Source organism: Cheilinus undulatus, linkage group 15 (genome assembly GCF_018320785.1).
Source record: "Cheilinus undulatus linkage group 15, ASM1832078v1, whole genome shotgun sequence".
Classification (NCBI taxonomy): Eukaryota; Metazoa; Chordata; class Actinopteri; order Labriformes; family Labridae; genus Cheilinus; species Cheilinus undulatus.
In genome coordinates this window covers 48,310,128-48,323,688 of record NC_054879.1, presented here as the reverse complement: position 1 = coordinate 48,323,688, position 13,561 = coordinate 48,310,128, and the positions used below count along the sequence as shown (strand labels likewise).

General features: G+C 42.6%; 1 protein-coding gene across 1 annotated transcript; it reads left to right on the top strand.

Moving 5' to 3' along the window:
• Positions 1–9,797: 9,797 nt before the first annotated feature.
• LOC121522368 (tubulin alpha-1A chain-like) lies at positions 9,798–12,217 on the top strand. The gene is made up of 3 exons (XM_041806615.1): positions 9,798–9,933; positions 11,019–11,167; positions 11,246–12,217. The coding sequence occupies exons 1-3, from the start codon at positions 9,813–9,815 to the stop codon at positions 12,215–12,217; spliced, it is 1,242 nt and encodes a 413-aa protein (XP_041662549.1). The 5' UTR covers positions 9,798–9,812.
• The last annotated feature ends 1,344 nt before the right edge of the window (positions 12,218–13,561 follow it).

The following is a 13,561-nucleotide window of genomic DNA, read 5'->3' as shown; positions in this document are numbered from 1 at the left end:
AGAAGAGACGAGACAGGGTGAGATAAGATGAGATGAGACGGGATGAGATAAGATAGGACGAGACAAGATGAGATGAGATGGGATGAGATAAAATGAGACGAGACAAGATAAGATGAGAGGAGATGAGATGAGACCAGATGAGATGAGACAAGATAGGACGAGATGAGATGAGATGAGACATGATGAGATAAGATAAGATGAGACGCGACGAGATGAGATAAGATAAGATGAGACGAGATGAGACAAATGAGATAAGATAAGATGAGACGAGTCGAGATGAGATAAGATGAGATGAGACTAGACGAGACGGGATGAGATAAGATAAGATGAGACGAGACGAGATGAGATGACTAGAAGATGAGACGAGACGAGATGAGATGAGATGAGATGGGATAAGATGAGATGAGAAGAGACTAGAAGATGAGATGAGACGAGACGAGATGAGACAAGGCGAGACGGGATGAAATAAGATGAGATGAGACTAGAAGACAAGATGAGATGAGACAAGACGAGACAGGATGAGATAAGATGAGATGAGACTAGAAGACGAGATGAGATGGACAGGATGAGATAAGATGAGATAAGACTAGAAGATGAGATGAGACGAGATAAGATGAGAGGAGATGAGATGAGACGGGATGAGATAAGATGAGATGAGATGAGAAGAGACGAGACAGGGTGAGATAAGATGAGATGAAACGGGATGAGATAAGATAGGACGAGACAAGATGAGATGAGATGGGATGAGATAAAATGAGACGAGACAAGATAAGATGAGAGGAGATGAGATGAGACCAGATGAGATGAGACAAGATAGGACGAGATGAGATGAGATGAGACATGATGAGATAAGATAAGATGAGACGAGACGAGATGAGATAAGATAAGATGAGACGAGATGAGACAAATGAGATAAGATAAGATGAGACGAGTCGAGATGAGATAAGATGAGATGAGACTAGACGAGACGGGATGAGATAAGATAAGATGAGACGAGACGAGATGAGATGACTAGAAGATGAGACGAGACGAGATGAGATGAGATGAGATGGGATAAGATGAGATGAGAAGAGACTAGAAGATGAGATGAGACGAGACGAGATGAGACAAGGCGAGACGGGATGAAATAAGATGAGATGAGACTAGAAGACAAGATGAGATGAGACAAGACGAGACAGGATGAGATAAGATGAGATGAGACTAGAAGACGAGATGAGATGGACAGGATGAGATAAGATGAGATAAGACTAGAAGATGAGATGAGATGGGACGAGATGAGACAAGACGATATAATATGAGACGGGAAGAGATAAGATGAGACGAGATAAGACGAGATGGGATGAGATGAGATGAAACTAGAAGATGAGATGAGACTAGAGGATATAAGATGAGACAGGATGAGATAGGATGAGATGAGACTAGAAGACGAGATGAGACAAGACAGGATGAGATGAAACAAGATGGGATGAGATAAGACGAGACGAGACGAGACGAGATGAGATGAGATAAGAAAAGATAAGATGAGACTTTATTGATCCCCTGAGGGGAAATCCTGCATTACAGCAAGAGGGTTTATAGACATGCAGAGGGGTTTATAGACATGCAGAGAGGGTTTATAGACATGCAGAGAGGGTTTATAGATATGTAGAGGGGGTTTAAAGACATGCAGAGGGGTTTATAGACATGCAGAGGGGGTTTATAGACATGCAGAGGGGGTTTATAGACATGTAGAGGGGGTTTATAGACATGCAGAGGGGGTTTATAGACATGCAGAGGGGGTTTATAGACATGTAGAGGGGGTTTATAGACATGTAGAGGGGATTATAGACATGCAGAGGGGTTTATAGACATGCAGAGGGGTTTATAGACATGTAGAGGGGGTTTATAGACATGTAGAGGGGGTTTATAGACATGCAGAGGGGTTTATAGACATGTAGAGGTGTTTATAGACATGCAGAGAGGGTTTATAGACATGCAGAGGGGGTTTATAGACATGTAGAGGGGGTTTATAGACATGTAGAGGGGGTTTATAGACATGTAGAGGGGTTTATAGACATGTAGAGGGGGTTTATAGACATGCAGAGGGGTTTATAGACATGTAGAGGGGGTTTATAGACATGTAGAGGGGGTTTATAGACATGCAGAGGGGTTTATAGACATGCAGAGAGGGTTTATAGACATGCAGAGAGGGTTTATAGACATGCAGAGGGGGTTTATAGACATGTAGAGGGGGTTTATAGACATGCAGAGGGGTTTATAGACATGCAGAGGGGGTTTATAGACATGCAGAGGGGGTTTATAGACATGTAGAGGGGGTTTATAGACATGCTGAGGGGTTTATAGACATGTAGAGGGGGTTTATAGACATGCAGAGAGGGTTTATAGACATGCAGAGGGGGTTTATAGACATGCAGAGGGGGTTTATAGACATGTAGACGGGGTTTATAGACATGTAGAGGGGTTTATAGACATGTAGAGGGGTTTATAGACATGTAGAGGGGGTTTATAGACATGCAGAGGGGTTTATAGACATGTAGAGGGGGTTTATAGACATGCAGAGGGGTTTATAGACATGCAGAGGGGTTTATAGACATGTAGAGGGGGTTTATAGACATGCAGAGGGGTTTATAGACATGTAGAGGGGGTTTATAGACATGTAGAGGGGGTTTATAGACATGTAGAGGGGGTTTATAGACATGCAGAGGGGTTTATAGACATGTAGAGGGGGTTTATAGACATGTAGAGGGGTTTATAGACATGCAGAGGGGTTTATAGACATGTAGAGGTGTTTATAGACATGCAGAGAGGGTTTATAGACATGCAGAGGGGGTTTATAGACATGTAGAGGGGGTTTATAGACATGTAGAGGGGGTTTATAGACATGTAGAGGGGGTTTATATACATGTAGAGGGGTTAATATACATGAAGAAGGGTTTTATAGACATGAAGAGGGGTTTATAGACATGTAGAGGGGTTTATAGCCTTGCAGAGGGGTATATAGACATGTAGAGGGGGTTTATAGACTTGCAGTGGGGTTTATAGACATGTAGAGGGGTTTATAGACATGTAGAGGGGGTTAATAGACATGTAGAGGGGGTTTATAGACATGCAGAGGGGTCTATAGACATGTAGAGGGGGTTTATAGACATGCAGAGGGGTTTATAGACATGTAGAGGGGGTTTATAGACATGTAGAGGGGGTTTATAGACATGTAGAGGGGATTATAGACATGCAGAGGGGTTTATAGACATGCAGAGGGGTTTATAGACATGTAGAGGGGGTTTATAGACATGTAGAGGGGGTTTATAGACATGAAGAGGGGTTTATAGACATGTAGAGGGGGTTTATAGACATGTAGAGGGGGTTTATAGACATGTAGAGGGGTTTATAGACATGCAGAGGGGTTTATAGACATGTAGAGGGGTTTATAGAAATGCAGAGGGTTTATAGACATGCAGAGGGTTTATAGACATGTAGACGGGGTTTATAGACATGTAGTGGGGTTTATAGACATGCAGAGGGGTTTATAGACATGTAGAGGGGTTTATAGACATGTAGAGGGGGTTTATAGACATGCAGAGGGGTTTATAGACATGCAGAGAGGGTTTATAGACATGCAGAGAGGGTTTATAGACATGCAGAGGGGGTTTATAGACATGTAGAGGGGGTTTATAGACATGCAGAGGGGTTTATAGACATGCAGAGGGGGTTTATAGACATGCAGAGGGGGTTTATAGACATGTAGAGGGGGTTTATAGACATGCAGAGGGGTTTATAGACATGTAGAGGGGGTTTATAGACATGCAGAGAGGGTTTATAGACATGCAGAGGGGGTTTATAGACATGCAGAGGGGGTTTATAGACATGTAGACGGGGTTTATAGACATGTAGAGGGGTTTATAGACATGTAGAGGGGTTTATAGACATGTAGAGGGGGTTTATAGACATGCAGAGTGGTTTATAGACATGTAGAGGGGTTTATAGACATGCAGAGGGGTTTATAGACATGCAGAGGGGTCTATAGACATGTAGAGGGGGTTTATAGACATGCAGAGGGGTTTATAGACATGTAGAGGGGTTTATAGACATGCAGAGGGGTTTATAGACATGCAGAGGGGTTTATAGACATGTAGAGGGGGTTAATAGACATGTAGAGGGGGTTTATAGACATGCAGAGGGGGTTTATAGACATGTAGAGGGGGTTTATAGACATGCAGAGGGGTTTATAGACATGTAGAAGGGGTTTATAGACATGTAGAGGGGGTTGATAGACATGTAGAGGGGGTTTATAGACATGAAGAGGGGTTTATCGACATGTAGAAGGGGTTTATAGACATGTAGAGGGGTTTATAGACATGCTGAGGGGGTTTATAGACATGTAGAGGGGGTTTATAGACATGTAGAGGGGGTTTATAGACATGTAGAGGGGGTTTATAGACATGTAGAGGGGTTTATAGACATGTAGAAGGGGTTTATAGACATGTAGAGGGGGTTTATAGACATGTAGAGGGGGTTTATAGACATGCAGAGGGGTTTATAGACATGTAGAGGGGGTTTATAGACATGTAGAGGGGGTTTATAGACATGTAGAGGGGGTTTATAGACATGTAGAGGGGTTTATAGACATGTAGAAGGGGTTTATAGACATGTAGAGGGGGTTTATAGACATGTAGAAGGGGTTTATAGACATGCAGAGGGGTTTATAGACATGTAGAGGGGTTTATAGACATGCAGAGAGGGTTTATAGACATGTAGAGGGGGTTTATAGACATGTAGAGGGGATTATAGACATGTAGAGGGGTTTATAGACATGCAGAGGGGGTTTATAGACATGTAGAGGGGTTTATAGACATGCAGAGGGGTTTATAGACATGTAGAGGGGTTTATAGACATGTAGAGGGGTTTATAGACATGTAGAGGGGGTTTATAGACATGTAGAGGGGTTTATAGACATGCAGAGGGGATTATAGACATGTAGAGGGGGTTTATAGACATGTAGAGGGGTTTATAGACATGTAGAGGGGTTTATAGACATGTAGAGGGGTTTATAGACATGTAGAGGGGATTATAGACATGCAGAGGGGTTTATAGACATGTAGAGGGGGTTTATAGACATGTAGAGGGGGTTTATAGACATGCAGAGGGGTTTATAGACATGCAGAGGGGTTTATAGACATGTAGAGGGGGTTTAAAAAAATGAAGTGGGGGTATATAGAAATGTAGTGGGGTTTATAGACATTCATAGGGGTTTATAGAAATGCAGAGGGGTTTATAGACATGTAGAGGGGTTTATAGACATGTAGAGGGGTTTATAGACATGCAGAGGGTTTATAGAGATGTTGCGGGGTTTATAGACATGGAGAGGGGTTTATAGACATGCAGAGGGGTTTATAGACATGTAGAGGGGTTTATAGACATGTAGAGGGGTTTATAGACATGTAGAGGGGATTATAGACATGCAGAGGGGTTTATAGACATGTAGAGGGGGTTTATAGACATGTAGAGGGGGTTTATAGACATGCAGAGGGGTTTATAGACATGTAGAGGGGTTTATAGACATGTAGAGGGGTTTATAGACATGTAGAGGATTATAGACATGCAGAGGGTTTATATACATGCAGAGGGGTTTTTAGACATTTAGTTGGGGTTTATAGACATGTAGAGGGGTTTATAGACATGCAGAGGGGTTTATAGACATGTAGAGGGGGTTTATAGACATGAAGAGGGGTTTATTGAACTGCAGAGGGGTTTAGAGCCATGTAGAGGGGGTTTATAGACATGTAGAGGGGTTTATAGACATGCAGAGGGGATTATAGACATGCAGAGGGGTTTATAGACATGTAGAAGGGGTTTATAGACATGCAGAGGGGTTTATAGACATGGAGAGGGGTTTATAGACATGTAGAGGGGTTTATAGACATGTAGAGGGGGTTTATAGACATGCAGAGGGGATTATAGACATGCAGAGGGGGTTTATAGACATGTAGAGGGGTTTATAGACATGCAGAGGGGATTATAGACATGCAGAGGGGTTTATAGACATGTAGAGGGGGTTTATAGACATGCACCTGGGTTTAGAGACATGCAGAGGGGTTTTTTTACATGTAGATGGGGTTTATTGTCATTTAGAGGGGGTTTATAGACATGTAGAGGGGGTTTATAGACATGTAGAGGGGTTTATAGACATGCAGAGGGGATTATAGACATGTAGAGGGGGTTTATAGACATGTAGAGGGGTTTATAGACATGTAGAGGGGTTTATAGACATGTAGAGGGGGTTTATAGACATGTAGAAGGGGTTTATAGACATGTAGAGGGGGTTTATAGACATGTAGAGGGGGTTTATAGACATGTAGAGGGGGTTTATAGACATGTAGAGGGGTTTATAGACATGTAGAGGGGATTTATAGACATGTAGAGGGGTTTATAGACATGCAGAGGGGATTTATAGACATGTAGAGGGGTTTATAGACATGCAGAGGGGATTATAGACATGCAGAGGGGTTTATAGACATGCAGAGGGGTTTATAGACATGCAGAGGGGTTTATAGACATGCAGAAATCAATACTGGAGTGTTTTTACTTTTGACCTCTGAGACCAATATAAACTTGTCTTAAAGGGTTAAATATGTCCCCTCTAAGTTCTATTCACTCAGTTTGACTTGTACATTTGTGGTTATCTGAACTTTTTGTCAGTTTAACTTCTCTGGAAACTTTCCTTACTTTTATTTCAATCAAACGTTTACATATTTTTGGTATAGCTACATCAAACCTTCTCATTTCCATCTCTTTCTCTAATCTTCAACATTTCTGTCACAAACTAACTTTAATGACATTAACACAAAGATTTCCACGGAACCAAAGTTTCTAATGCCCAAAGGCATTCTGGGAAAATAATGTTACAGTGTCATTTAGCGGACACTTTTGTCCAAGCAATGTTTAAGAGTACCACACAAGCAAAGATCTAGACAGGAGGAAAAATAAAAGAATTTTCATGTAATCCATGTTTAATATCAGAGATTTGACTGTTGGTGGCATCGATCAGTCCTGGGCGCTTTAACATCTTTCTCTGTATTTGACTTTCCCAGCGGGCTTTTCTGTTTACTCCTTTCAGTCAGCTGATTGTCAGCGAGGCGGCTCCCGTGTATTCTGTTTCTCTATTCTCCCATGAGGTTTCAGAGCAAACACTGGCCAGGCTTCATAGAAAGAGTATGGCTTTAGAAACACTGACTGTTCATTTTAACTGAAGAGAAGAGCGTGGGAATGAGGAGGAAGAGCGGTCGGCCTGCCTGAAGTCTACCTCTGAGGTAGCTGAACTGTCAGGATATATTTAGTCTTTTATTATAAAAGCTGCCCACTTTAGCACATAACAACACACACGTGAATATTTAAGGAGTACTGAAATAAATCTCCTTCAGATGGACCAGGACTTTCCCAGCTTACTTCCCCAATTTATTTACTTTAACCTGCATTTGGACACTGATATCACTTAATGACTACATTTTTATTTTAATTTGAACTTTACATTTTTTTAAATAACAGATAAAATTGATGATTTTTAACCATCTAAAATTTCTCTTTGTTTTATGGAAAGCATCTCGCGACCCCCCCTCAGTGTCTCGCGACCCCCTTCGGGGTCCCGACCCCCACTTTGGGAACCGCTGAGATAGACAGTGGTGCATATTAGTCTTGCAGTCTAATGTATCACACATTATGAATAAAAGAGACATTTATGAATGAAAGAAGTTTCTTCAGTGTGCCGTCACTTTTACTACTTTAAAGCAGGCATTAAAAATACATTAAACTATGCTCAGCATTGGTGCTGATGGTCTGCTTTTCTTCTGAGCTTCATAAAGAGACATCACGATTAATTTCAGTCTGTTCCATAACTGTTAAAAATTCCTCACAGAGGCTGTAAAGATCTAAATATCAGCACTGAATTTCCTAAATGACCCCTGTTAGCTAACACAGTAGACCAGGGGTCATCGAGTACATCTGCACAAGGGCCAGACTTAATCTAGAAAGAAACTCTGGGGGCCGGACTTTCACACAAACACAAATTAAATCATTATTATTATTGCAGTAGTATTCAGATCAGGACATCTTCAGTCATCATCAGTGAGATCTATCTCTATTATCTATGATGCAGCAGGACACGAGGAGACAGGCCTGACAACAGAGCTGGCTGGGCCCTCTCCAGTTCTGATCTAGCACCAATCTTAACTCATTTTTTACACTTTTACCTCCTTTTTGATACTTTCTGCCTCTTTAACCAATTCATTACTTTTTTAACCCCTTTTTAACCACTTTTCCTACATGTTTAACCCCCTTTGTCTAACTCATTTTTCAATTTTTGCCACTTTTCACCCATTATACCACTCTTCTACCCCTTTCTGCATCATTCCTGCCAGTTATTGTGGCTTTGTGCCACTCTTTAACACCTTTTCACTACCTGTTTTAGCTCAATTTTTTTTTTTTTGCCACTTTAACCAATTTTTGATACCCTTTCCTATTTTTGCCACTTTAACCCAATTTTTGCTATTCATTAACCCTTTTAGACAACTTTCCTGCATGTTTTATCCTTATTGTGGCAACGCTTTCATCAAGTTTTGCAACATTTTGACCACTCTTTATTACTTTTTGCACCACTGTTGACACTTTTTTACCCATTTTTTTTTTTTTACTCTTTACTCTTTTTACCATTTTGGCACATTCCTGCACATTTTCCTGCAAATTTTAGTCCGTTTACATCACTCCACAATCCATTTCCCCACTTAACACCCATTTTTGATACTCTCTAACCCCTTTTCATCACTTAATCTGGCCATTTTGCAACATTTCTGCAAACCTCAACCTCCTTTTTTAATATTTACTAAAAAATGGCTTTTATATTTACCATAAAAACAAATCAACTATTAAGTCAGTCCAAAACTGTTTCAATATTAGTCATTTTTGTAATGATTTAACAGCTGCAGACATTTAAAGCCAAAGGACTCTTAAAACCACAACATCTTCTTTTCCTCCTTTTCTGAATTTTATGATCTTTTGGGGGCCGGACAGGAAGCTTTGGGGGACCTGATATGGCCCCTGGGCCACCAGTTGATGATCAGTGCAGTAGACTAAAAACCCTTTATAGAGAAATGATAAAAAACCCAAAAGGCCACAGTCGTCCTGTTCATAGATGTTTAAGCAGGCACAAACTTTCCCCGTACAGTCACACAGTAGAAAACCAGGTGAAACTACATTCTACTAACTTCCTCTCATCTGCTTTCTTCATTTCTGAAATGTGAGTTTCATGTACACACCCATGAAAAACTCTCACACAATGAACAGGGTGGTGACCTCCTTTGGCTTTGTGTTTACCTCTGTCAGACGGATGATCTTATCCTGGCCACATCAGTGGCTTCTCTGATTACAGCTCAGATCCAATCACTGTTCACCTTAAACTGCAGGTAGCCTATAAAACAGCCGGGAGGCGCAGCTGTCTGCAGCACTGCTTCTTCTGTCCGATACCTGAACGTTGGAGAAGAGAGAGACACTATGGTAAGACGTGGCTTAACTAATATTGTAATGTGTGTTGTTTATCAAGTACTCTTCAGAATAAAAGCATACGATATTTTACTTTAAGTCTGTGTTAGATGCTTCTGTAGAAAAACAAATCTACAGCAGAAGTCTGGAGGTAGCTGAACTGTGATGCCCTCTCTCTGCAGCGTGAATGCATCTCCATCCATGTGGGCCAAGCTGGGGCTCAGATTGGCAATGCATGCTGGGAGCTGTACTGTCTGGAGCACGGGATCCAGCCGGACGGAAATATGCCGTCTGACAAGACGATCGGAGGAGGAGACGACTCCTTCAACACCTTCTTCAGTGAAACAGCATCAGGAAAGCATGTTCCCAGAGCCATCTTTGTCGACCTGGAGCCCACCGTCATCGGTCAGTGCTCTAAAGACGAAGATCTGATAGTTATCTACACTGATGCATTACTTAAAAAAGACATTTGGGGATTCTGCTCCGTACATTTGCAAATTAACCATGTCAGTGCAAACATTTGCAGATGATAATCTTGTCTATATTACCAAAGAAGGACCAAAAGTGGCAAAGAAATGAGTTAAAAGTGACTAAAATGGGCAAAAAATAGGAAACAAGTGGTATTTAATGGCAATGGGATGCTTTAATGGAAAAAAAATGGTGATAAAAGTGGCTAAAAGAAGTGGCAAAAAGGTTCAACTAGAATGGCCGTCTGAGGCGGCAGACCCGCGCCTAAGCAGCGCCACCGAGGAACTCACACTCCCATTGATTACTGTGGTGTTCAAGACTTTGAAGTCCGAGAAAAACCAAACAGTTGCACAGATCATCACCAAAATCTAATCGATTCTTCCCTGTCACTATCCCAATATTCCCTGAAAGTTTGGTGAAGATCCGACTTTCCATTGTGGAGTTATCCTGTACACATACAAACAAACAAACAAAGATACGGAACCCTTTACATAACCCCGCCGATTTCATCGGTGTGGGTAAGAAATAGGGAACTATGGTATTGGATGGCAAAAGGGCTCTTAAAGGGGCAGAAGTGGTAGAAAATTCTGTAAAAAGGGCAAAAGTGGGGTAAAAGTGGCAGAAAGAGGAGGCAAACATTGGAGAAAAAGTGAAAAAAGTAGTATTTAATGACAAAAGGTAGCTTAAATGGGCAAAAAGGGGCAAAAAAGTGTAAAAAGGGGCAAAAAAGCTTCCTTTTTTAAGGTTTTCTGGGGGAATAAAATTTAAAATCAAGATATAAAAGAGAGCCACATGTTGAGTATCACTGCTTTAGGCAAAGATCAATATGCAATTTTAAACTGTCCTCCCATATTTTGGTTTAAAAACACACAACACTGAACTCCCCAGCCCTTAAACATGCTAACAATTACCCAGGCTAGCACACATGAGCAGGCTGACAATGCTGCACTTCATACGGGTTTTTGGACGTTAAAAATATCTGCGGGAAATTCACTCTCCTCTTTTTGGTTGTTCTCCAATAGATGAGGTGCGTACAGGAACCTACCGGCAGCTGTTCCACCCTGAACAGCTGATCACAGGAAAAGAAGACGCTGCCAACAACTACGCCCGAGGACACTACACCATCGGCAAGGAGATCATCGATCTGGTTCTAGACAGGACTCGTAAACTGGTATGACAATGATTCTGCTGCTTGATTTATCCTCCTTCCTGTGTGCTGACTAAATAATTCAAAATCATTGATTTCCAGGCTGACCAGTGCACCGGCCTGCAAGGATTCCTCATCTTCCACTCCTTTGGAGGAGGCACCGGCTCTGGTTTCACCTCCCTGTTGATGGAGAGACTCTCTGTCGATTATGGAAAAAAGTCCAAGCTTGAGTTCGCCATCTACCCGGCCCCCCAGGTCTCCACAGCAGTAGTGGAGCCTTACAACTCCATCCTGACCACCCACACCACCCTGGAGCACTCCGACTGTGCCTTCATGGTGGACAACGAGGCCATCTACGACATCTGCCGCAGGAACCTGGACATTGAGAGGCCCACTTACACCAACCTGAACAGGCTCATCGGCCAGATTGTGTCTTCAATCACGGCCTCCCTTCGCTTCGATGGAGCCCTGAATGTGGACCTGACAGAGTTCCAGACCAACTTGGTGCCGTACCCTCGTATCCACTTCCCTCTGGCCACCTACGCCCCGGTCATCTCTGCAGAGAAAGCCTACCACGAGCAGCTCTCTGTTGCTGACATCACCAACACCTGCTTCGAGCCGGCCAATCAGATGGTGAAGTGTGACCCTCGTCACGGTAAATACATGGCCTGCTGTCTGCTGTATCGTGGAGATGTGGTGCCAAAAGACGTCAACTCTGCCATCGCCGCCATCAAGACCAAGCGCACCATCCAGTTTGTGGACTGGTGCCCCACAGGCTTCAAGGTGGGCATCAACTATCAGCCTCCAACAGTGGTTCCTGGAGGAGACCTGGCCAAGGTGCAGAGGGCCGTGTGCATGCTGAGCAACACCACGGCCATCGCTGAGGCCTGGGCCCGTCTGGACCACAAGTTTGACCTCATGTATGCCAAGAGAGCCTTTGTCCACTGGTATGTTGGAGAGGGGATGGAGGAAGGAGAGTTCTCAGAGGCCAGGGAAGACATGGCTGCCCTGGAGAAGGATTACGAAGAGGTCGGTGCAGACATCGTGGAGGATGAAGGAGAAGACGATTACTGATTTCTTCACATGTTGATTAAAGCAAAAGTCAAATATAACTAGTTCTGCTTTTAGCATTGGGGGTTTAGATTCTGTTCTATGGAAAAATAAGAATGAAGCATAAAAAGTAAAAACTTGATCAATGACATCAAAAATATGTTAAAGTTCAAAAATATATTCTTGAGGTTTCATCTAGAGCAGGGGTTCTCAACCTTGGGGTCAGGACCTCATTGGGTGTCGTGAGACACTGAGAGGCGGGTCACTAGCTGCTTTTTAAGAAACTAAGAATATTTTTTAAAATTACACTGTTGCCACTTCACACCAAATTTACCAAATTTTAGCCAGTTTTTGTCACATTTTAACCACAGTTATCCCATTTATGCCAGTTTGTATCAATATTTCATCCCAGTCCACTTCATTTTCCCCAATTTCTTGCATTTTAAAGACATTTAAGCCACTTTTTGATCCCATTTTTGTCACTTTAATCCATTTTGGTTAACTTTGCCACTTCTAACCCATTTATGTTCCTTAAAAATACAATTTTAACACCTTTTTCACCATTTTTCCCATTATTAACTAATTTAAGCAATTTTCACCCATTTTAAATATGTTTTTAACAAAAGTTAATTTCATTTTTAGCCGAGAATTTACTTCACAAATGAATAGATAGAGATTTTGTTCCTTTGATAATAGTGGTTGTGGTTCAGATTAAATATAAAATGTGGTTTTCAGAGCTTAACTTCACAATGGACCATGGTTTTTCTGATCTCCATGGGCCCCAGTTTGGCTGGGTCCCAGAAACCTCCCCCTTTTTGGGGGTCCCCTGTCTCTGACACCTTTATTTTGGGGGCCTCTGGTCTCTGGCACCTTTATTTTGAGGGTCTCTGGTCTCTGGCTCCTTTATTTTGGGGGTCTCCGGTCTCTGGCTCCTTTGTTTTGGGGGTCTCTGGTCTCTGGCACCTTTGTTTTGGGGTCTCTGGTCTCTGGCACCTTTGTTTTGGGGGTCTCTGGTCTCTGGCACCTTTGTTTTGGGGGTCTCTGGTCTCTGGCACCTTTGTTTTGGGGTCTCTGGTCTCTGGCACCTTTGTTTTGGGGGTCTCTGGTCTCTGGCACCTTTGTTTTGGGGGTCTCTGGTCTCTGGCACCTTTGTTTTGGGGTCTCTGGTCTCTGGCACCTTTATTTTGAGGGTCTCTGGTCTCTGGCTCCTTTATTTTGGGGGTCTCCGGTCTCTGGCTCCTTTGTTTTGGGGGTCTCTGGTCTCTGGCACCTTTGTTTTGGGGTCTCTGGTCTCTGGCACCTTTGTTTTGGGGGTCTCTGGTCTCTGGCACCTTTGTTTTGGGGGTCTCTGGTCTCTGGCACCTTTGT

Bases quoted from the DNA above. Each gene is read 5' to 3' on its own strand.
- LOC121522368 (XM_041806615.1), top strand. From the start codon at position 9,813: ATGCCGTCTGACAAGACGATCGGAGGAGGAGACGACTCCTTCAACACC. The intron at 9,934-11,018 runs GTCAGTGCTCTA...GTTCTCCAATAG, and splicing joins CCTGGAGCCCACCGTCATCG to ATGAGGTGCGTACAGGAACC. The intron at 11,168-11,245 runs GTATGACAATGA...ATTGATTTCCAG, and splicing joins TAGACAGGACTCGTAAACTG to GCTGACCAGTGCACCGGCCT.